At 34.3% G+C, this 26,388-nt stretch overlaps 1 protein-coding gene across 1 annotated transcript in view; it reads right to left on the bottom strand.

Moving 5' to 3' along the window:
* The window catches only part of LOC150087822 (uncharacterized), a 316,716-nt gene that overhangs the window by 169,800 nt on the left and 120,528 nt on the right, over positions 1-26,388 (bottom strand). Inside the window, exons 15-16 of the mRNA XM_090369929.1 lie at positions 25,363-25,471; positions 2,636-9,539 (exon numbers count right to left, since the gene is read on the bottom strand). Coding sequence (XP_090226055.1) covers positions 2,636-9,539; positions 25,363-25,471 — 7,013 coding nt within the window. The remainder of the gene's footprint in view (positions 1-2,635; positions 9,540-25,362; positions 25,472-26,388) is intronic.

Raw genomic sequence — 26,388 nt, 5'->3', positions numbered from 1 at the left:
GATGCTGTATAAGCTTGTTTTTTAGCATCATTTGCCACTGCTAATACTAATGCTAACTTTATTCAATATTATATCCAAAATTTCAAACATTTCAGCCTTTATTATCTGTGCAGATAATAAAGCATAAAATGAAACTTATTTCACATGCAATCCATTTTAGGTTAAGAGATTTTCTTTTTGACAAAGTTAGTTCCTAGGATAGAATTATACTAACAAATCACTTATGACTGTTAATTACAGCTGTCAAAAACCACAACGTCAGCTCACTAACAATGGCACAATGGCACTGCTGGTGTTTCTGTTAAAACTAGTTGGCACTCATTTTGTATCATATTAAAACTACATGAGAGAAACATATACACTGTGCTGCCACTTTATTAGGTACACCTAGCTAGTAGCGTGTTGAGCCTCCTTTAGTCTTCAAAACAGCCTGAATTTGTCTAGGCATGGATTGAACAAGATTCTGAAAACTTTGTGCAGGAATGGAATACTACACAGACATGAGTGTGTCACACAGTTCCTTGAAATTTGGATTGAGATCCACAGACTGAGTGGGCCACTGCAGCAAAGAAAAGTCATTGTCATGTTCCTGGAACCATTCCATAGTGATTCGGGCTTTGTGCACCGGCACGTTATCCTGCTGGAAGTAACCATCTAACTGAGGATAAACTGCCAACACAAACAGATGCACTTGGTCAGTAATGATGTTTAGGTACGATGTGGCATTCAGACGTGAATATATGGGTATCAATGAACCCAACATGTGCCAAGAAAACATTCCCCACACCATAACACTGTTCCCACCACCTTACACAGTAGTCGTCAGACATGATGGGTCCATGGATGCATGTTGTTTTCACCAAATTCTGAGCCTTCCATCAACATGATGCACCAGGAACTTCGACTCGTCAGACCAAGCAACTGTTTTCCAATCCTCGATAGTCCAGTGATGGTGTTGCTGTGCCCACAGGAGGTGTGCTCTCTTGTTCTTCATTTATAACAAAGGTACACGATGTGGCCGTCGGCTGTTATAACCCGTTCACGACAAAGTGCAACTAGTGGCCCATTGCGATATTTTGTTCTGCGCACCAAGGTTGTATTCTGACATGATGTGTGATATTGTGGCCCATCTGTTTGCTTGCACAGTTCTAGCCATCCTCCTCTGACCTCTCTGATCAACAAGGAATTTTCTTCCACAGGAGTGCCATTGAGAGGATGTTTTCTGTTCGTTGTACCATTCTTGATACACCCTTGAAACTGTGGTGCATGAAAAGTTCAGAAGAACTGCTGTTTCAGAGATGCTTTGTCCAGCACACCTTGCATCTACTACCATGCCACATTCAAAGTCTGTTAGATCACTCCTTTTCCCCATTCTTGCTACGGTTTGTACACTTAACTGATACTAGAAAGGTTGTTCTGCTGCATTTATATCCACAAGTGTGGTCATGTGACTTGCAACATTGTGGGACAAACCATTTGTGTGCACAGCAGGGGTGTACCTAATTAACTGGCAACACAGTGTGTGCGTGTATTTAATCTATTAAGAATAATTTGGATAAATGTAAAAGCTACGTCAGATCAGATTAATGCCATCAATAGTAGATTGAACATTATATCAGTCTGTAATCTAGTTATTATAGTAAAAGTATAATGTATACTATAGGTACTGAATATGTATATAAACATAACAGTATACAGTGGGCCATAAGGCCAAAATAACTTATAAAGATTAAGACAGCCTGTGTAGGTCTACATTGCAATACCCTGGAAATAAACATATAATTAGTAATAATATATAATACAATAATGATTATGTAGCTAATTACTGATCTATAGATACACTGAAAGGAACTTTTTCAAAGGCTAACCCCTTTAAATATTTCCCACCAATAATTAGCAGAGCTATCTGTTTCTGATTGTCATCTGCCTGTTGTTAACTAGGTCCAATTAATAATCATAAACATAAAGGCTATTTGGTTGAAATTTAAATTTAACAGCAAACAGGCAAGATAACAGCTAGCCCGACATAACTACTAAAGGAATATATAGAATATTATATAGAAAATAGAAGGCCAACATAATTTTCAATTTCAGTTGTGGTAATATTATTTGTACAAAAGAAAGCTACTGGTGGCTTTAGTGGGATATATTGAAAGGGGTTAGCCCTTGAAAAAGTTCCTTTCAATGTATCTATTGATCAATAATTGGCTACATAATCATTATTGTATTCTATATTATAAATTATTACTAATTATATGTTTATTTCCAGGGTATTGCATTGTAGACCTACACAGGCTATCTTAGTTTTTATAAGTTATTGTTTATATACATATTCAGTACCTATAGAGTATATATTATACTTTTACTATAAAACTATATATGCTTTAAAATGATTATGCATAGCTCTATTAAAGATATTTTATGTGGAATTTACCTAAATGTCTAAGAAGTAAGATAATTCATGCAATTTTTAACCCGTTACAATCACAAGTTGAATTTTACCAGTAACACTACAGCTGATTTATACATTGTTCCTTAACTGGTTATTATTATTTAAGCCCACTAACAATGGTAAACATTATGCTTGTCAAAATGTATACTATTTTGTACTATATAAACTGTTATTCTTGCTTACCATTCTAAGTCAACTTTTGAATTTCTATCATCTTCTTTCCCAAAAGAATTCCAAACTGAACAACTCTTGTCTTGATCAGTCTGCTCCAATTTCCTTTCTAAAACAGCAACTTTGTTCACTAATGAATCTCTCTCGTTTTCAACTACTTGTAGGGAAATTTTTAAGTCACCATAATGCTCAGTCATTGATGCTTCTTTAAAAAATTCCCTCACGACATTAAAAGTTTCAATATCCTTTACTGGTCTCATGAAGTTTTCTTTAACTTTTTTCTCCAGCTCACTAAACATTATTCGACAATTATTTTTTTCTTCAATTGCACTGTCCAACAGAATTTTTGTTTCCTTTAGCTGATTCTCCAAGGTCAACATATGATTCTGAAGAGCAAAATTTTCCTCCTTCATCTTCCTTTGTATCATTGTCATTTCTTTTACCTTCTTTTCCATCAAAGACATTTGACTGTAAACAATCTCAGGTTCCTGAACATAATTACGAAATGATACAGATTTCTGGGGGTAATCAGCTACTACTTCACTTTTTTCGAAGTCTTCAACTAGAGAATCAGATTTGTCGTATAAAATATCATTAAAATTTGTAAATTTATATCTTCTGTGCAAAAACTGCTTTAGCTTGTTTATCTGAGTAACTAAGTTGGCCCTTTCACCTTTTGCCTTTTCCAATGACTGTCTATTGCTCTGTAACTGACACTGCAAATCATCAACTCTCTTTTGTAACATTGCCTTTTCTTGTTCAATTCTGCTAATTGCAATTGCTCTTTCTTTTAATTGTTCCTGTAGTGCTTCCTCTCTACTCGATGATCTTCTTAAATCAGATGCCATACTTGAATATCCTGTATCATCTAGTACACCAACCTTCTTGCTACCTGTAAGTTCATCTGAAGATGAAGGCCTAGTTAATTTGTTAAACTCATCTACACCCCTTATGGAAATTCGTTTCTCTGGAAGCATTGCTAAACTGTTCTGAAAATATCTTTTCTCTCTTTCAGCTTCCAACACTGATGACTGTGCACTTTCCAGCATCTTCTCTAAAGCAGCTATCTTTCCTTTAAGATAAACATTTTCTTCATGTGCATCATCCGAAAGTGGAAAAGATGGCTGGGAGAGGTTTTTGCTTAAAAGTTCCTCACTTGGTTTAACTTCAGCTAATGGTTGCTTTCCATATTTATTGTACCAATCATGATACATAGCTTTATCTTGAATTGCTATTTCCAACTGCTGTTGTAAGGCATCAATGTGTTCTTGAAGTACTGTTTTTTCTTCACTAAGATTTTTCACTTGGTATTGGAGTTCCTGTATGTGAGTTTTCATACTTTTCCATTTGTCTAATTTAATTGCAATAAGTGATAAATGATGATTTATATCTGACATATGATCAAGGTACACATCTCTAGTTTCGCTGTCTTTTACCTCCTCTTCAGAAACTATTCTTTTCAGTTTCTGAAGTAAGGATGCTGTTTGTTCATTAAAATTATTCTTTAACTGAGAAATCTGATCTGTTAAATTTTTATTTTCCTCATTCAATTTTAAAATTTGATAGTATGATGCTTTTTCTTCTGGAATATATGAGTGCTGGCCACTTTCCTTTAACATTTCTGCAGTTCTATTTTTTTCAAAAGTGATTTGCTCTAAACTTTTGTCTTTTTGTTTCAACATTTCTTCTAGAACTTTAATCTTATCTTGAAGTGCTTCTTTTGTATTCATGTTTATATCAGGTCTTAAATCTGGAGAAGAAACCATTTCTCTAAGATAAGGTGGCATTTTTTCTCCTAATATCTTATTTTGAAGTACTGCTTTATCTAGTTCCAACTTTTCCATATTTTGGTCATACTTAAGTCCCTCTTTCTGCAAATCTAAAACCTGAGATTTTAAGCCATCTCGCTCCTCATTTAACATTTCCAACTGCCTATGTAATTTGGTTACTTCAGTTTGAAGTGAATCCTTTTCAATTTTCATTTTTGTCAACTCATCTTGTAATTCAAGTAACTGTTTATGAAACTGATTGTTTTCTTCTTGAATTTTTTTCCAAGATGACAGTTCTTTAATTTCTGAAAGGGTTTGCATATACTTGTCTGGTTCAGATTTACTCAGAATTTCACTTTCCTGTAATTTCTGCATTTGCAAAGCTTGATTTTCTTTCTCTGATTTTCTTAACTGTTCTTTAAGATGTTCGATTTCACTGAGGAAGCCTTGATTCAACTGAGATTTTTCCTTTTCAAGTAAAGCACACTTTTCTTCATATCTCTTCAAAAGAGTTTCCTTCTCCAATAGCACTGTTTGAAATGAAATTAATTTCTGTTCAAAACCCTTTCTTTCCTCTTGTAGTTTTACCACTTCTGCTTTCAGTAAATCTTTTTCTTTATCCACGTTTAATTTTAAAACTTCATATTCACTCAGCTGGTTCTGCAATTCATGTATTCTTTCATTTAGTTGCAGTAGATGGTTTTCTTTGCTGGTATCCTTAGTAGCTAAATTTGGTTGGGATTCTGTAGCATCAAGAGAGTCTTTCTGCTGTTTAATTTCTTTCCATGATGTTTTCTTTACTGTTTCAGATGATTTGGATGGAATTTCTAGAACTGCTGTTTTATGGTCAATTTTTTCAGACTGTTCTTTTAATTGTAATTTCAATTTATCAATTTCTTTTTGAAGAAATTGATTTTGAGCGACATATTCATTCGGTGAAGAGCTCTGCTTTTCTACTTGTTCTTGCAGTGACAAAAGTTCTCTTTTAGACAATTCTACCTGATTTTCATATGACTTTTGCTGTATACTATTTTTTCCCCTCAAGTGTGCAACTTCAACTGCTTTTAACTCCAAATCATTCTTCAGTTCAGAAACTTCTTTTTGTAATGAAGAGTTTTCAATTAGCATACTGTCATGCAAACCTTTCATTTCTCTTAACTGTTGTGATAATATACACACCTTTTCTTCAAGAACTTTTTGTTTTTCAAAATTATTCTGTTGAGCTTTATGTTCTTCACTTTTCTGCTGTAATTCAAATACCTCTTTCTCATGGGTATCTTTCTGCTCTCTTATATTGTGCGAAGTACTCAATTTCTCCAAGTCTGTCTTCTCATGCAATTCTCCTAAGGATGTTTGTACAGCAATATTTTTTTTAAATTTTGTTCTTAAAGTTTCAACTAATTCATCTAAAGATGTTTGTATAGCAATATTTTCTTTAATTTTTTTAGTATCTAAGGTTTCCAGTAATTCTAAAGAGGTTTGAACAGAAATATTTTTGTTAATTTTTGTCCTTAAAGTTTTGGCTAATTCATCTAAAGATGTTTGTATAGCAATATTTTCATTAATTGGCTTTTTTTCTAATGTTTTCAGTAATTCTAAAGATGTTTGTATAGAAATATTATCTGTAGCTCCCTTTGTTTTTAAAGTGCCAAGCAATTCTTCTAAAGATGTCTGGACAGCAATATCTTCTCTAAATTGCTTTGTTCTCAAAATTTCAAGAAATGTTTCTAATGATGTCTGTACAGAAATTTCTTTTTGGTTTGCTTTCAAAATTTCTGGCAATACTCCTAAGGATGTTTGCACAGCAATATTTTCTTTAATTTCTTTGGATGTTTGTGTAGAAACAGTTTCTAAATTTTCTTTCATTTTCCAAGTTGTAAGTAATTCTTGTAAGGATGTCTGCACAGCAATATTCTCTTTAATTTCTTTTGATGTTTGTGTAGAAATGGCTTCCACATCTTTTATTTTCAGTCCTGCAGGTAATTCTCCTAGTGTTTGCACAGCCTTATTCTCTTTAATTTCTCTAGGTTTTAAGGTTTCAGATAGTTCATCCAAATATGCCTGTGTAGAAACAGTTTCTGTATTTTCTTTCATTTTCAGATTTATAGGTAATTCTCCTAAGGATGTCTGCATTTCTTTGGATGTTTGTGTAGAAACAGTTTTTATATTTTTTTTCATTTTTAGAGCTGCATCTAATTCCCCAAAAGAAGTTTGCACAGCAATATTCTCTTTAATTTCTCTAGTTTTTAAAGTCTCAAGTATTTCTCCTAGGGATGTTTGAGTTGAAATATTTCCTATATTTTCTTTCATTTTCAGAGTTGAAGGTAATTCTCCTAAGGATGTTTGCACAGCGATATTTTCTTTAATTTCTCTGGATGTTTGTGTAGAAACAGTTCCTATATTTTCTTTCATTTTTAGTGTTGCAAGTAATTCTTGTAAGGATGTCTGCACAGCAATATTCTCTTTAATTTCTCTAGATGTTTGAGTAGAAATGGTTTCTATATTTTCTTTCATTTTCAAAGCTACAGGTAATTCTCCTAAGGAAGTTTGAACAGCAATATCTGCTTTAATTTCTCTAGTTTTTACAGTTTCCAATAATTCTCCCAAGGAAGTTTGTGTAGAAATAGTTCCTATATTTTCTTTCATTTTCTGCATTGTAGGTAATTCTACAAAGCTGGTTTGAACAGCAGTATTTTCTTTAATTTCCCTAGATGTTTGGGTAGAGATAGTTTCTACATTTTCTTTAATTATCTGAGTTGAAGGTAATTCTCTAAAGCTAGTTTGTACAGCAATATTCTCTTTAATTTCTCTAGTTTTTAAGGTATCAGATAATTCTAAAGGTGTTTGTATGGCAACATTTTCTATATTTTCTTTCATTTTTAAAGTTTCAAGCATATCTAAAGATGTTTGCACAGCAGTGCTTATTTTAATTCCTCTCATGGGTTGCTTCCCTAAAGACAGCTGTAAAGGAAAATTTTCTTGAAGCTTTTGCTGACCAAGACTACCTTCACTCTTTTGCTTTTTCAGTAAAGGTATAGCTTTATCGCTCCCTTGCAGTTCATCAAGCATTTTTTGCACAAATTCTTCTTCTTCTTTGTGTTGAGCTTTTTTTTTACTTAAGGAAACATCCTTGGCACGTTTTGAAGTAATTGGAGTCGCTTCCTGATGCATGTCTATTTTGCTGTCTTCAGTTCCTTTTTGCAATGGAAGGGTATTTTTATAATGGCTTACTTGCTTCAAATCATGTTTTAGTGATTTTATTTGCTCATTTAAGCTAGCAATTGTCCTTTCATAGGTAGTGTTTTCTTTTTTATATTCTTCCAAATCTAGATTTAATTTTGCCAATTCATCTCGACATGCATTTTTCTCCTTTTCAACATTTGAAAGCCTTAACTCTTTCTGTTTCATTTCGTACTTCAAAGTTGATAAGTGAGAATCTAGCTCTTCTTTTTCTTTCATGAAGTCATGACCTTTTCTCCCTTTTTCCTCTACTTTGCTGTGTAATTCTGCTGTTTCTTCTTTAAGTAAAAGTATTTCCTCATTTCCTTTCCTAAGCTGATCTTTTAACTCTTTTATTTGATTCTGGTAAAACTTTTGAAGATTATCATTCTCATTTTTATTGTTTTCATTTAACGTCTCTTTCTCCTTTACTAGCTTGCTTAATTCCATATTTTCCTTTTCAGCAACTTTTAATTTGTCTTCAGTTTTTTTATGGTTTGTTTTCCAATCCTCAATCTCATTTTCAAGTTCAGTTTCATGTGTTTTAAATTTTCTTAAATCATTTTTCAAACCAGCAGTTTCCCACTCTGTATTTTTTAATTTCTCTATCTGGTTCTCATATTCTGCTTTCTCTTTATTCATTATTCTTATTAAATGTTCTTTCTCTTCTACTGTTTCCTTTAAATCTGAAATTTCATTCTCAAGTGCTTCCACATTCTTTTTAAATCTGACCTGGTGCATTTCATGCTCTTTAATTTGATCATGTAATTTTGTAATCTGTCTTTTAAGATCTTCTTTTTCATTTTCTAATGTCATTTTAGAAATCTCATTCTGTGACAAAAGTTTCTTAATATTTATTACTTTCTCCTGCAGTTCTTCCAAATCTTGCTTTAATGATTTTAAATCACTATTCTTCTTCTTGACTTCATCTTCCAACTGAGAAACTTCCTCTTCAAAACTAGTCTTTTCCTGGCTCAATTTGGTATGCAAAATCTGTTTTTCTTTTAGCTGAAAATTTAAATGTGCAATCTCCTCTTGAACAGAAGATAACTGGGTTTCCATCTCAGTTCTCTCTTTAGTTTTGGTTTTCAACCCTTCTTCTAATATTTCTATCTTTTTATCTGCAGCACTCTTTTCAGCCTGAAGAGACTGCAAAGAAGACTTCTGTTCTTTAAGTTCATCATTCAGTTGAGTATTTTGTTTTTCAAGAATGTTAGTTTTATTTCTTAAATCTTTAATATTATTATCCTTTTCTTTTAGATTTTCTTCTAATATCATAACATTATTTTGAAAGGAAGCTAATTCTTTCTTGTAATGCTTTTCAGAATGCTCCATTTCTTTTATTGTTTTTTGCAGCTCTTCTGTCTGATGTTCAAGATCAATTTTGGTCTTTTTAAGTACATTACGTTGTTCATCTTTTTCTTGAAGTAGTTGTTTAATTCTTGAAATTTCTGTCTCTGCATTTCTAAAACTTTTTTTTTGTGAATCTAACTCTTCTTCTAATATGCGATTTCTTTCTAGACACTTACGTTCAGAATGCTGTTTTTCCATTAACTCTGTTTCCAGATTTACAGATTTCTTTAATGTCACTGACAGCTTTTCTCTAAGTTTTTCAAGCTCATCTTTAAGTTGCACGCACATTTTATCTGCAGTTAAGTACCTCTCTTCAAAACTCGTCTTTTCTTGTTTCAGTGTAATGTTCTCAGCTTTATGTGTTTTTATGCTGTTGTGCAACTGTTTGTTTTCATTCAATTCAAGTTTAAATTTCTCCTCAATATCATTCTTTTCTGTTTCAGTTCTATGGATTTTATTTTGCAAAAGCCTTAAATCATTTTTCAAACTACTATATTTGTCTTCCAAATTTTGATGCACATCATCAATTGGATGTCCAAGGACATTCTCAGCTTCTGCAGTACTGGCACTGGAACCTGAAATTAAAGTAAATAAAAATGCTAGTGTGAAGTCCTTTTTATAAGTCCTTAAACATGTTTTTATTTAAAACAGCAATATTAAGATATATTATATTTATACTATTCAAAACTAAAGTTTAATGAATTAAAAAAGGTGAAAATTAAGTTCAACTCAAGTCTTCAACAAAAATAATAATGTAATGCACAGTTCTTATGAGTTCAAAGAGAAGAAGAAATGCTTGTTTGCCATGAAATTTTGTAAAGTCTAAATATATACTAGGAAGATACATGGCAAGTAGTGTGCTATTTCAACCATAAAAGTCTTAAATCATTTTGCAAACTGCTAATTTCTCTTTCAAATTTTGTTATACAACATTAGTTGTATGTTCAAGGAACATACAACTTATGAAATATTTTGACATTCATTTTCAGATTTGAATATTAATTTAATTTAATATTCACTAATTCTGATTAATGTAATAATTTAAAATTCAACTGACAGCAGATATTGGATATAGGAATAAGAAAGGAAGTGTCATTTTTATTATTACAGCATAGTTTCAAATCTTCAGAAGTAGAAAGGCTAGGTTTGTGAATCACCATTATAGAGTTAGAGATAGAATGCTGGTGGTAGCAAAGCCATTGAAATAAAGTGTAAAAAAAAAAAAAATAATAATAATAAAATAAATTTTAAAAATTCCATAACCTAAGGTTATGGAATTTTTTAAATTTATTTTATTATTATTTTATTTATTTATTTTTTTTAATTATTATTATGTTTGACTGTAAATTAAATTTTTTTTTTCTGCATTCAGGAGTAAGTTGCATATAAACAGGTTTTCATTCAGTAAGAACTCTGTTTATTTATAAAGTTACTAGTGCAAGAGACTAGTGGCTAAAACACATTTGGAATTCAGACCAAGGCACATTATGGACTTGTTGCTCTTGCACTAAAGCCTATAAACAAACAAACAACAACAATTCAGACCATAACATATTCAGCCAGTGGAATAAAAAGTACACGTCAAAGCACATAGGCCATGATCCAGCACACTCTTGTAGCACATTAGAGTTTATGTTATTCAAGGTTAATCATGTTAAGGGATAGAACAGAAAGTGAACATTAAATTTTGTTTCAAGTTGGAGAAAAGTGCAGCTCAAAACCTATGAGTTTGGTAAAAGTATATGGTAATGATTTACTATCTCATTTTTGGGTTTCATTGGAGTGCAAGATTTTGGGATGGCCATGAGGATCTGGAAGACAAGTGCTGTGGACATTCAACAACACACTGAAACCCATAAACTTTGCACATTTATCGTATCTGATTACTGAATGACTCTTCAAATAATGGAAGAAAAACTTCATATTAACAAAAACAATTTGTGCAGTTCTGATTGCATGGAAGACTAGGATTGTTCCATACTGTTTGACTGTAAAAGCTGCTCAAACTCAAAGCATGTTGTTGTTAACTATCCCTCCTTGCACAATTTAAATGTAACTGGTGATAAGTTGTGGTGTTTCTAATACAATCCATAAACGAAGTATGGAATGGTAACTGACAAGCTTTCTGAGACAAAAGATTTAATTTTCAATAAACTATTTCACTTTGGTCAATCACTTTCTTTGATAGTAAGGGAATCTTTCACAAAAAAATTGTTACATTAGGTAAGAACAAATAAGGAGTACTATAAGCAAGTTTTGGGTCATTTGGTTTAAAGAATTCAAGGATGGGGAGGGGGGGTTGCTGTTGCATAGCAATGCTAAGCCACATTTAGCACTAATTATCAAAGAATTTTCAGCAAAGTATGGGATTATGGAGCTAACCCCACCCCCTCACTTCATTTCCCTTCCCTGGACAGTATTCTCTACACCTTCAAATCCTTTCACTGGATTTGATTGATGGCGACTCCGTAGCCAGGTGGGAAGGAGCAGCAGTGCATCGCACACGCTTCTTGATTAGACCGGGGTTCGAGCCCGTCACCACCAAATACGGAGGATGCGGAACGGTCAGGGAATGACCAACCCATATCCCGGAGCAATATGGCCTTAGTTGCTAATGCTCCTAAAAACCAAATAACAACAACAAACAACTGGAGTTGATGATGGTGATGACTAAAAGACAAGTAACAAAGGAACTGGTGACAATCAGTTCAAATGCACATAGAAAAATGTATCTAAGATATCTATGAGTAACGTAAAAAGTGGATAGTTGCTCAAGGTGATTATTACTTTGAATTTTTTTTTTTTTTTTTTTTTTTTTTTTAAAGAGTTAGTCCTAAAACTTAACTGCCAAACTTGTATAAAAAGGCAAAACTTTCTCAGAATATGTCAACTACACTATAGGCTGGTCAGGTGTTCTGAAAAAGTGTCATGTAATATTATGACATGATCTCCGATTTCTACAACAAATGGGGGGGATGGTATTATATACACTCTCATGCAGCCATTGTCCTTCATATGCAAAATTCCCTGTCTACAATCACTCAATTGCTGAAATATAGTCTTAACTGCATCTACAGTAATGTCAGTAGTGTTGTCAATATCATGAGTGAATTTGAATTCCTGATTAGGTTAAATAACACTGACATAATACAGCTAACAAAAACATGGTATCATACAGAAATTGGGGATAATGAGTTTTGCTACAGTAATATATGATATACTTAGGATGGATAGGCAAGATAGAAGGGATGGGGGTTATGTTTTTACCAAAAGGCAGACTAAAGGTAAGGGATATGTTACTGACCACAAAGTTGTAAAGAGCATGACATAAGCCTCTATATACAGATAGAAAGGGCAAGCAAGTGTGAATGTCTTATTATGGATGATCTCAATTTTTCTCTTGATTTGAGCAAGTGGAACGAAAATTTGTTACAGGGAAGAACAATTTTTAAATAAACTAAATAATTACTATTTGTATCAGCATATTAGAGAAAATACCAGGGTAAGAATATTCTAAATCTGATCAACACCCACAAACCACATAACATCGCAGGGCTGACAGTACAGGAAGCATTAGCAAGAAATGATCATACAATCTTCCTTAGCTGGAAGATAAAGAAAGAGGTTCCAGTTGTCAAAGGTAAAGGCATAGGTTTTAATTCCAGGAAAGTGGACTACGAGTTTAATTTCTACATGGCTTCTATCAACTAGAAAGTTAATACAGGAAGGATAAATACATTAAGGACACAGCATGAGGAGGGGATGCCAAGGTGGATGAACACAGAACTAGCCAGTCTAAAGCAGATAAAGATGGCACAGGAAAGTGAGAACAATGAAAAGTAATGAAGCTTACAATAGCTACAAGTTGATCTGTAATACTATCATAGAAAAAGCTAAACTGGTAAGGGCTGAATAAAAGAAATCCCTGGATAAGAGAGCAAAGTACAGGGACAAAGTGTTTTTGGTGTATGTGAATACAAAGAAGAAAACAAATCTGATTAGACCCTTAAGTAATGGATGTGAAAAAGTATTAGCTAACCTAATACTTTTTAACCTAATAGCTGATGTTGCAGATCAATTGAAAAGATACTTTGCATTGATCTTTACAGACAAAAGATGCTCTGTAGTGAGGATGGCTGTGCAAGTGAAGCTGAGCAGTATGAAATTAGCAATACTGCTGCTAATGTGAGGAAGAAAACACATAAGTAGTTTATTTTCTTTTTTTTATTATTTACTTCTTATTTTATCATTTATTTTTTATTGATTTATTATTAATTTTTTATTTTATTTTCTTTTTTGGCTGGTGCAGCAAAAGCCTGTGACTTCCTTGCACTATATGGCTAATATTAATACTCATATTAATAATAATACTCAGTGACAATACCCTAGATGTCAGTGCTCTGAGTGTATTATTTTTATCGACAATTCTTCTTTAATGTGACGGGATGCTATACACACATGTTCATGGTGTATCTTTATAGAATACAACAGCCACATAACCAGGTTAACTATGTTAGTACTTGTGAAAGCAGATCATTGGGCTCAGAAGAGCCTCCTTTGGAATGGAGACGTGCCGATGTATCACCCATACATAAAGCCAGTTTTCTAAGAGCAAGGTTAGTAAGTACAGGCTGGTCAGTCTGACTTCAGCAGTAGTGAAAACCATGGAGGAAAGGATCACAAGCGCAACAGAGATCATTAATAGAAATGGAATTCTGATGGACATACAGCATGATTTTGTATAGGGAAAATTATGTTTAACCAACATGGCTATTTTGGTTTAGTTATTTTGACAGAGTCACTCATAAGTAGGATGTAGGAAATAACTTCACATGTTTACTTGGATTTTACAAAGCATTTGATTCAGTCCATTATGAGATTATTGTATAAGCTGGAACATGTCAAGATCATGGATAAGTTCGAAGATGGGCTACAGGGCACCTGCAGTGCAGGAGACAGAGATTGTGATTAATGTTAGCCCAATCTCTTCAAGATTGGGCTAACAATATTGGTTCTGGGACCATGCCATTTCCAATTTAACTGAATCAACAAAGGAATATACGGTATGATGTGAAAATTTGCAAGTGATGTAAAGATTAGCAGAGTAATTAATGAGATTCATGCAGTGCTGGATAGGCCTCAAAGACAGTAAAAAAAAGGCCATGTTTTAAAGCAGCAAAATGTAAGGTCTTATTTTTGGGAAATGGCAACTTTCTAATAACTTATACACTTGAATGAAAAACAGAGGAAGAGGAAGAAAAGGATTTGGGACTTGATACAAATGGAAATTAAATCCTCTGAGAAATGTAGACAAGTGACGAGGAAGGACTATAGAGTCCTATAAATTATTTATAGAACATCAAGCTTGTAGAGATAGAGGTCATAATCTCACTGTAATTGTAAAACCCCACTTGGAATGTCATGTCCAAATAAGGAACCAGTACCTGAAAAAAAAAAGACACGGAGCTTCTTGCAAAGGTCCAAAGATGGGTTACACACTTGGTGAAGTCAACAAGAGGGCATTTATATAAAGAAAGACTGAGTATGTGAATTACAGTGCTTGGCAATCACACACTGTAGGACCTGACTGAGGTCTACAAGGCTCTGAGAGGAGGGATATTTAAAATTAATTGAAGTTGAAATTTTCACTCTTATAAATGATTTCGAATCATTATAAGAGTGAAAGTTTTAGAGAAGCCATAAATTCATATTACAGAAAGAAGTTTAACTGGTTAATTACCAAAACAAGTTGCCTCCATAAGTAACTGGAGTTAACAGCTTTGGGAAATTCAAAGGTTAGGTGGATATTTGCCAACATGAGGAAAACGCATAGGTAGTTTATTTTCTTTCTTTTTTTTTTTATTTACTTTTTATCATTTTTTATTATTTTATTATTTTTTTTTTTTTGGCTGGTGCAGCAAAAGCCTGTGGCTTCCTTGCACTACAGGGCTAATACTAATACTCATATTAATAATAATACTCAGTGATCATGCCCTGAATGTAAGTGCGGTGTGTATTATTTTTACGTACAATTTTTTTTATGTGATCATTTCCACGTTCATGGCGTATCTTTATAGAATACAATATCCCCATAACTGGGTGAATTATATTAGTTATTATACCATTACTAATATTGCTACTTATGTACTAATGTTGACTTTAAAATTATTAACAAATAAAATGGCAAGATATGTACAACAAAAGTTATTTTTTAATAAAAAGACATTGTTTTGAATATCTATAAGAAATGCATAGTGTGTAAAATTTTAATAAATAATTCAAAAATACAGAATCTATAACATCATTAATTTTCCCACTTCATGTTTTTATAATGCTAAACAATATTTTTGCACATTAATATACATTTTAATTCTGGTGCAAACTAAAATGTGATTTCAGGTTCCACTGAAGCTGAATAAGATTACTTTGCATACTAGTAGGCTGCTTATAGCAACATCACATTGTTGCAATTTGGACAGAAATGTTTTTATTTCTTGGGGAGTGGAGCACAATAATACAGAAAATTATCTTACAGACTGTGTCATCACAACCATCTATATAATATTGTTTTTTAAATGAAGAGATGTTGGTACGTCACACCACTATGCTGATTATTTTTGCATAAAGCACGAGATTACACGTAAGATTCACTAGTGAATGAATTAGTGCTATTGCACAGTGTTTTGTTCGTAGTGAACTGCCGAAGTAGATAATTGGCACCATTTTAGTTGTATCTCATATTGTGAATACCTTCACAGAGTTGCCATAGTATTGCATTAGTCTTCTCCATTGGCAATGCATTACATATTTAAGGTAACAATACCATGGAAACTGTTGTTTCCATGGTATTGTTACCTTAAATAAGTTGTGAAGATATTAAACAATATAAGATACAATTAAAACAATGCCAGTTATCTACTTCAGCAGTTCACTACGAACAAAACATGGTGCAATGGCACTAACCCATTCACTAGTGAATCTTATGCATAGTCTCATGCTTCATACAAAATAATCACCTTAGTTTATACTATTGCACACCATTAGGTATCTCTCATATTGTGGAGTTAAACTTCACAACTGGATTATCACAATTGCAACACCAGGGTACTTACCCGCCCACCAAGCATTCAAACAGTGCCGTCTGGGTGGTGGTATCCACTGAGAATAAGTAAGGTTAGTCTTCTCCACTGGTGAAAGCATTACTTATTTGAGGTAGTGCAATAAAATGCAACTCACTGTGAAAGTATTCACAATATGAGATACAATTAAAACAATGCCAATTATCTACTTCAGCAGTTCACTACAAACAAAACATGTTGCAATGGCACTACCCATTCACTAGTCACACCACTACATACCACAGTGTGAAAAAAACAAGAATGTATTCGAACATAATCATTCAAGAATATAAAAATGTACCTGTCTTTGAATGGGTACATCCAAAGTTACCTGTCTTTGGATACTTTCAAGAAGCACAATGTCTTTCTTTAGGTGTGGTCTCCATACTTGAATACAGCATTCCAAGTGTGGTCTAACAATAGCCTTATATAATGGGATTATAATGTCCTTATCTCTACTAGCAAATATTCAATAAATCATCAATAGGACACCATGGGCCTTCCTTGCAACCTATCTACAATATTCAGAGAACTTCATCTCTACCATATTATAACACCCAAGTCCCCTTCCTCCACTACCAGCTTTAGTTCAGCTCCACCAAGTGTATAAGTTATTTTGGGGTTACTGTTCCTCAGGTGTAATACCTTACCCTTTGCTGGATTAAAGCATAGTTTCCATTTTTCTGACCATTCTTGAAGTCTACCTAGGTCACTCTGAAGCTCTGCTTGGCGGTGATCATTAACTACTCTACCAATCTTTACATCATCTGCAAATTTAGATATCATACCCTTCATCAATGTCATTTATGAAAATCAAAAACAGCAGTGGTCCTAATGCTGATCCTTGGGGAGCTCACTTCTTACATCAACCCAATTTGAGAAATGGAAAGATGGAATTTTGTTCCAGCAATCAACCACCTGCTGGCTAAAGGCAAATTTCCGAACATCTATTCTACAACTGACTTCCCTCAATTTGAATTTATTTCCCCTCAGGTTCATAATCTGAGCAAGAGGAAGGATCCCATCAACACTGAGCCTGCTGAAACCCGATCAAGCCTTATAGACCTCAATCAGATCACCTCGCAGGTGCCTAGTCTCCAGATGCTGCAATTTGCAGAACTTAAGCCTTTCTTGGTAAGAACACCCCTTTGTTCCCCTCATCAATCTTGTTGCCCTTCTCTGTACTCATTCTAGCAAATCTATATCCTTCCTAAAATGAGACTTCCAGACCTGTACACAGTACTCAAGGTGTGGCCTGACCATTGCCTTATACAAAGGGATAATCACTCCCTTATCGCTGCTAGCAAAATTCCTGTATATCATTGACAAGACCCCATGGCCTGCTCTGGCAGCCTGTCTGCACTGTTCAGAAAACTTCATATCTGACTGCACAATTACCTCCAGGTTTTCCATGCATTGCCAGTTCACATTCCTTGTAATGCATACTAACCATTAAATGCAATGTGTTATATTGCATTTAATTTGGTTTTAATTGGTTTTAATTTTTCTACCAAAACTTTTTGAGCACAGTGGTGGAGATGAGAAAAGAGATTTACTTAAAATCTGGAACAGTCATCAAGTGGAATATTAATAATTTGTGTTATAGCATCTGTACTCAGTGCTTCATTAATAACTTACTTATTACAGCATTATACATTTAATATTTTTCAAAAAATCAGTTATATAATCATTTTATTCTTTGTTGTCATTTTATCACGTGCTAGGGAACTCATATAAGAATGCATCTTGAACTATTTTGTTGCAATAATGAGTGTCTAGGTTTCAGTTTCTTCTCTTCAAGTTCTGTTTCCATATAATTTCATTTACAAAATAAAATCTAGGAAAACTTTAACTCACTCAGAATAAATGTCATACAGCAAAAGAGTGTTTAAGAAAATGAAAACAATATACAGGCATACCTCGGTTAACGTTACCTCTGATAACGAAGCTTCGATATAACGAAGTCGGCAATTTCAAGCCCCATTTAACATTAAAAAAAATATATTCCAGTTTAATCACCTGAAATCTAAACAAACTGAAGAAATTACGGAAACCTTTGGGGCTTCTCGTGGTTGGTTCGAGAAATTTAAAAAACAGGCCAGGATTCATAGTGTAAAATTAACAGGAGAAGCTGCAAAGTTTCCAGAAAAACTAAAGGAAATAATTGAACGTGAAAATTTTCCATTGGTGTTCAAATGTTGACGAAAGCGGTTTGTTCTGGAAATGGCTACGAACAAAAAGCTTCATTTCTATTGAAGAAAAATCAGCTGCTGGGTTCAAAGCAGCCAAAGACCGTTTAACGTTACTCTTTGGATCAAATGCCTCTGGCGATTATAAATTAAAACTGTTATTAGTTTACCATTCAGAAAATCCGAGGGCGTTAAAAGGTAACATAAAAATGAATTTACCTGTAATATGGAAAGCAAATAGAAAAGTGTGGGTTACCAAGGAGTTATTTACTGATTGGTTTGTTAACCACTTTTGTCCTGAAGTAAAACGGTATTGTTAAAAAAAAAAAAACAACTTTGAAGAAAAAGCTCTTTTGTTGTTAGACAATGCTCCGGGACATCCTACTGATCTTAACACGTTAGACACATGCATTCCTGTCAAAGTTGTGTTTCTTCCAGCAAACGCAACTTCCCTGATTCAACCATTGGATCAGGGAGTAATAGCATCATTTAAAGCTTTTCTATTTAAGAATACTTAAATAGAAAAGAAAACAGTTTTCCCAGCCCAAGTAAAAGGGTTAGGGTTGGCGTAAGGAAGGGCATCCGGCCGTAAAAAAATTCATGCCAAAACACTACAAATATAAAAATTGGAAAAGGCGAGGACAAAAAAAAAGAAAACAGTTGGATCTGCGTCGAACATTAAGCAGTTTAATTGAACTAGAGGATAAAGAGGAAATGACAGTTAAAACTTTTTGGAAAAACTACACCATTAAAAACGCAATTGAAAACATTGATAGTTCTTGGAAAGAAGTCACTAAGAAATGCTTAGATGGAATTTGGCGCAAAATATGGCCAGAAGTTGTACTAGAAGAAGAAAATAGCATCCAAGAAATTAGAAATGAAGTTATCCAGATGGCTCAATCAATAGGTTTCGAAAATGTCGATGAAGAGGATGTTAGAAATTTATTGAATGCAGAAGATGATGGTTTTTCAGTGGAAGATTTAGAAAACCTTGTTAGCAACGAAGACAAAGATAATGAAGACGAAGTTAAAGAAGTTCCTGCCGAAAAAGTGTTAACAACCAAAGATTTAAAAAGGTGCTTAAATGACATTGAAAGCGTTTTAAATTTTTTTAGTGAAAATGATCCTGATTTAGGAAGAAGTTTTATTGTTAGGCGATCAGTGTTAAATGCAATAACTCCATATAGGCAATTGTTAAATGAAAGAGAAAAAGAGCATAAACAATCAACTTTAGACTCGTATTTTAAAATGTGATTTCACTTTGTATGTAAGTTGACTGTTTATTTAATAAAACTTTTCTTTGTTCGAAAAAAAAGCTTTTCGTGTTCTTTACGTAGGAACGTATCCCTATTCTGGCCATAGTATTTTTACCTCTGAAAACGAAGTTTCGCTTAACGAAGTAATTTCGTGGAACGCATCCTATTCGTTATTCGAGGTATGCCTGTATTTCTGAATATATGCACAATATAAAAAAACCAACACATCATGCTTTATTAAGCATTTTATCTGCATTATTCAATTAGAACTAAGCTCTGGAATATAATCCAATCTCTGTTAAGCAGTCAGTCAATGTTCTGTATTATAAGCATGAAATTAATGTAATTTCTGTAAAAGTTACTGTCTATAATGCAATATAAAAATCTAGTTTGAATGGAAGTACAACAGGAAGACTCTGGTTATCAATACAATATTACACACTTTTGCCAAAAAAAAATACAAACCTTTGTATTAACACAAGTCACAGACAAGAAATGCAAATAAATGTGAAAAATCACAATGAAAACAGTGGCATGGGGTGATGACATCTTTCCTTGTTGAGTATAAGGATTAACAGGCTGACTGACTGCAGTAATCTGAAGCCACAATGAAGAAAACTTTGAAAAAGGTCTTTTCATGAGTACACATTTAGCAGGAGCCATGATTCAAGAAACAAAAGACGTAACTGGCTTCTCAAAAGCATCCATCTCAAAGGGGTAAATGTGGCAGAAAAACAATACTTCAAGAGCAAAGTTGCCAAAGTATAACTGTCACAACAGTTATACGGTCTATAGGACTGCATAACTGTTGTACGGCAGACTGTATAAAAAAATACAACATCCGGCATATAATATAATATCTGAATTCAACCAAGCCCAGAATTGCCCTATTTCAACCCATAACACATGCAGGATACTGAAGAAACTAGGTATAGGCAGTCACCTGCCTATTCAGAAACCACTTGTTTCAGAGAAAAACCCACTTTCAATGGCTGAGAATGCAGTGAGTGGACAGTGGAACAATGTGAGAAAGTCAAGTGGTCAGACAAATCACGATACACTTTGTTTTGCACTGATGGTAGGCAGAAAATGTGGCAAGAACCTCACAAAGCGATGGACCCTGCTTGCCTTGTTAAGACAACCCAAGTATGTGGAGGTGGTATCATGGTATGGGGAATGTTTTATTGGCAAGTTGGCCCACTGATACCAGTGGAAAGTAAAATGTCATCCAGGGAGTACCTGAATTTTGTATCAGATCTATTGCACCCTGCAATGTTACTTTTATCTTGAAAGTGATGGCCACTTTATGGATGCCAATGTAACAGTGCAACATGCAAGGATGGTTCAGAGAGCGACAGATTTCAACCATCTTCCCTGGCTCTCAGATTCACCTTATCTCAATCCCATTGAAAATGTGTGGGATATGCCGGAGAGAGCTAATCAGCAATGAAGTCCTTTTCCTTCAAATTTGTCTCAGCTACACAATATTTTACTGCAAGAATGGTTATAACTAGACCAAAACACACTAAAAAGCTTTACAGAATCCATACCATACCACACACTTTCTGTTATTTGAAACAAAGGCAACCCAATTCCATACTGAATAAAGGTGTTTCTTTTCCTCTACAACAGCTCTTACTTTCTCTCTAATCCAGGTCTTTTTTGGTCTTAGGCTCTTCTCTTATGCCTAGGATTTCATGGGCTATTTTTTTAACAGTATTTTTTAAATATTCGTAGATTTCTTCAGTATTACCTTTTATCTCTATGTTAAATGCAGCATCCAGTCTCTGGGTGAAGTTTTTTCTAATGCTGTCATCCTGGAGTAGGTTCCTGCTGTTAAAGATCCTTGGAAAATGGATCAGGAACCATTTAGAAGCCTGAATTGAGATATCAGAAGAACAAAGTGGTTTTTCAGCTGGGAGGTCATGTATAGACCATATCTCAAAAGTACGAGAGATCCTTGAAAAATGCCAATCAAAAAGAAAAAAAACCTTTATGATTTTCATTGACCTTGAAAAGGCATATGACAGTGTTCCAAGAAAACTCTTATGGGAAACACTGAAAGAGACAAATATTGATGGACAACTGATTAACATTATTAAGGCAATTTACAGGAATAATAGATGCAGAATTAAAGTGGGATCGGCTTTGTCACCTGAATTCCACACAAGGCTTATTACAAGGTTGTTGCATGTCACCAACACTTTTCAAAATTTATATCAACATCTGCCTAAGATCCTGGTCAAAAAAATGCAATAAAATGGGATTGCCAATTAATAAGAACACCTATATTCACAATTTACTTTTTTCAGACAATCAGGTGGTGATAGCACAAGACTTAGAAGATGCAAAGTATGCATGTCGTCAATTGTTTGAGGAATATAAACAATGGGGTCTAAAAATCAATTTTAGGAAGACTGAAATGTTGTCTTCAGGACCAGGACACGTTCTAAATATTGCAGGTTTTAAAATCAAACAAGTGCCGACCGGGCTAGCCGAGTGGGTAAAGTACCTGCCCGGCAACCGAAAGGTCGCGGGTTCGATTCCCGCCTCGGGCTTGGATCAAAGTACTGCAAAAACCTTGGTAGGTGCAATATGGCCACAGAAGCCGATGCGCCAACAACTACCAAATCAAAAAAAAAAAAAAAAAAAAAAAAAATCAAACAAGTCAATAAATTCAAATATTTGGGATCAATCTTACAAAGTGATGGATCATCCCATGCAGAGATCAATAAGAGAATTGCAGAAAGGCTAGCAGCATGTTAAACTCTGTTCTGTGGAGCAAAAATATCCTAAATAAAACAAAGAAACTTATATTTCAAACAATTGTACAAAGTCTTCTATTGTATGGAGCGGAAACTAAACTGCTCTCCACAGAAATGAATTTTTGGAGACGCTCAGCAGGAACTTCTAGAAGAGACAGAAAACAGAATGAAGACATAAGGGGAAAAATTGAAGTGAAAAAGTCTATTATTGACACCATCAAAGAAAAGCATCTAACATGGTATGGACATGTAAAACGGATGCATGAAAACGGATATCCAAAGGCTATCCTGGAATGGATACCTCCTGGAAGAAGGAGAAGAGGAAGACCTAGGAGGACATAGATGGATGAAGTACGGGAGTGCATGACAGCCAGAGGCTTAACTGACCGAGACACCCAGAACCGCACTTTATGGTGGGAAAAAATTCCTAACAAGAAATAACTTGTAGGCTGAGGAAACCCATTGTAAATGGAAACACTCCTCTTGAAGAAGAATAAAGGTTTATATAATTTTTTTTTTTTTTGGTCAGTGTGTATTAACATCATTATGGTAAGTGTCAAACCATTTATGCTTGCATAAAAATGTTAATGGCATTTAACCTAAAATAACAATCAAGGCTTGCCTCTGTTGTGATAGTTGTTTTTAATCATTTAAATCTCTCAATAATTGCATAAGCATATGTTGGCTTCGAAGCTTCCTATTAAATCATAAAGTTATTTCAATTAAACATTCCTAATTTAAAAATAGCGAAATGCTTAAAGTTTATATTTAGTCTATTATCACGGTACTATAAGAATTCTATAACTTTATACTTGTCACATTCCTAATTTATAACTTTAATTATAAACTTCCTTCCATCTTTTTTCTAAACCTTTCCTGCATTGACATATATGACTATCACAAAAAATATAACATAACATAAAGCTGAGTGCTCATTGTAGCCTAGTACAAAACTTTCAAAACATATGGAGTATGAACAATTGTTTTACAACAGTATATCACATTAACAAGCAAATAACATTAAGTTTTAAACTGATAAACATAAAATTCCTCTCGTATCCGATTCAGCAGACTGTAAGGAGTCCAAAGTCCAGGAATGGAATGAACATTTACAAATAAATTAATAGCAAAAGAAATTATTCTTGCTTACTTTAAATTGTATCACACAGATAGATATTTGGGAAATTAAATGAACTTTCTAATAGAAAATTAGAAGCATACTATTATACGTGAGATCAATTTTAAGATATCTACTGAAATATTATCACTTCAGCATCCACTGAATGTTTTGGGATTACAAAAAATGCAACCTCAAATACTGCCAAATAAAAAAGAAAAAAAAGTAAAGTTATGTGTATATTGAAATGGTAACATTTCAATAAATATCTTAAAATGATCTCAGATAAAATAAGAATGTGCCTTTAATTATTATCTATTATTATGGAAAACCATTTATTGCCCCTTTCATTTAATGAAATGACTTCTGAGGAACTTATCACATTCATTGATACTTGTGTGTGTGTGTGTGTATGTATGTATATATATATATATATATACACACACACACACACACACACACACAGGGTGTCTCAAAAATATTGGTACAAACGTTTAGGGGAGGTAGGTAACATCTAAAGGAATGTGAATCGCGTAGGAACCCATAACCGGAAACGTCACGGGAAAGTAGTAGCAGAGGCACAAGAAGCAGAAATGACACAAGACAGTAATTAGTGGCAAACATTTATTTGATATAATATTAACAATGGAGTACAAGATGGATGCATTTCATGATGTTACAACAGATGATCAAAGGTTCCACCATGAGACGCGATGCATGCATCACACCGACGCAGCATGGATTGGCGGACACAGTCGAACACACCTGGGTTTCTTTGACAATAGCAGCAACACAGACGAGTCTTGCCCCGAGATCCATTTCCGTCTCCACAGGCAATTCATACACGATAGATGTGAGGGCCCCCCACAGAAAGAAATCAAGGCTCGATAAATCAGGTGAGCGTGGGGGCCAGGCAACGGGTCCACAACGGCCAATCCATCGACGCCCAAAATGCCTGTTCAAACGGTCACGAACACACCTTCCATAATGGGCAGCCACACCGTCATGTTGAAACCAAATGTTGCGTCTCACATTTGCTGGAACATCGTCAAGTAACCCTGGTAGAACTTGTTCAAGAAAGATCCGATATTTAGCAGAGTTCATGCTGGATGGTAAAAGGTATGGGCCGACTAAGCAGTCACCAACCATACCTGCCCACACATTTATTGCGAAGCGATGTTGTGCTGCATGGGGGCGCACACTGTGTGGGTTGTCGTGAGCCCACACATGAGCATTGTGCTGATTGAATAAGCCTCATCCGTGAATAAAACATAGGCTGGAAAATTCAAGTCTTGAACACTTTCTTGGAGAAACCACTGCGCAAAAGCCACACGTGCAGGATGATCTGGGGGGGGGGCAGTAACTGAACCCTTTGGAGATGAAAGGGGTGTAAGGAATCATTGTGCCAGACACACTGTACACTGCAACGAGACACTCCTAAGGCAGAGGCAATGGCACGTGTGCTGGTAGTAGAATTATTCTGGACGGCATTCAACACACTTTCTTCCATGGCGGGAGTTTGTGTTGAATGTGGTCTGCCCGCACTACTCCAGTTACCTTTAAATGACCCATAATCACACAAATTTTGATGCACACGTGCAAACAAACGGTGATCCGGTACATGTCTGTCTGGGAAGCGTTCTCCATAAATTTGTTGAGCGGCTCGTCCATTGCCCTCTGCTAATCCATACACTAGGTGCATGTCTGCCAGCTCACAGTTTAGTATATCGATGCATGCTCTTCGTGCGGTGACTACTGCTTGAATGAGTAAACCAGAAATTTCCCCTCTCGCGAACTGATGAACAGCGCCGTGTACCGACTTATGTTGACGTTTCTGGTTATGGGTTCCTATGCGATTCACATTCCTTTAGATGTCACCTACCTCCCCTGAACATTTGTACCAATATTTTTGAGACACCCTGTATATATTCTCAAGTAAATAAAATAACTTACTTTTCAAGACTGCCTTCTCATCTGAAGCACTGGCAACCAATTTCTGGTACTGAAATAACTTTCCAAGGCATTGTTTCATCTCATCCAGCATTTCCTTTGACTGTTGATGCTTTTTTTTTTTTTTTTTTTTTTTTGATTAAAAAAAAAAAGATTTAGAGGAAAATATACTTTATAATATGAATATGTTACTAAATTCATATATGCACTCAAAATCCATTAATTAGTACCAGCAAGAAAAGCTTTAACTACATCATGTTGAAATACCTTCCCCTGAAATTTCATATGCGGATAGATACTGTAAAGGAGAGATAATATGCAAAAAAATTTGCTGACAATGACTGTAGGACAAAAAAATATTTTCAGAAATTTTACCAAAAATATAGTACACAAAAAATTAGCTTGCCGGCTGTTTTCTAGCTGTCAATAAGCAAGTAAACGTGCCACTCACTTTTTCATTATTTCTGTGCATGCTAATGTGTTCGCTTGATGAAACATGAGTAATAAATATATGTACAAAATAGTAATATCAACAGTGAATGAAGGTAACACATTTTATAGCCTTTCCAACAGAATTTAACTGTTTTGTGCCTTATAGTTTTCAATAATAGCTAATTTTTTTCATATTATCTGCTCTTTACAGCATTTACCAGTGTACGCAATTTCAGTGAGGTGTATTTGTACATTGTTTCAGGTTTGCGAGAGCATGCACAAGTCAGAGAAATAAATTAAAAAACCTGATAAAAACAAAACTCTCCAAATATCAAAAATAACAGGGGAAGAGAATCACAAAATACACTATATTTTTTTATTCCCTAAAACAATATTAGGATCATGCAGTAGACAAATTATTTAAAGCAGAAATGATATATGATAATAATATCAAAGTAGAGAATGTTTTCCTTATTGTTTGTTTGCACGTTGTGTGAGCTGAAAAACTGAATATCCAACAGAAAAAACCCTATTCTCTCATGATGAGATCATCTAACTACAGCACCAATTGAGGAAACCTTTTAAGAATTCTTCCTA

The sequence above is a fragment of the Mastigoproctus giganteus genome, chromosome 3 (genome assembly GCF_048544385.1).
Source record: "Mastigoproctus giganteus isolate SK-2022 chromosome 3, ASM4854438v1, whole genome shotgun sequence".
NCBI lineage: Eukaryota > Metazoa > Arthropoda > Arachnida > Uropygi > Thelyphonidae > Mastigoproctus > Mastigoproctus giganteus.
Note: the sequence above shows the minus strand (reverse complement) of the source record. Positions and strands in the feature narration are given on the sequence as shown.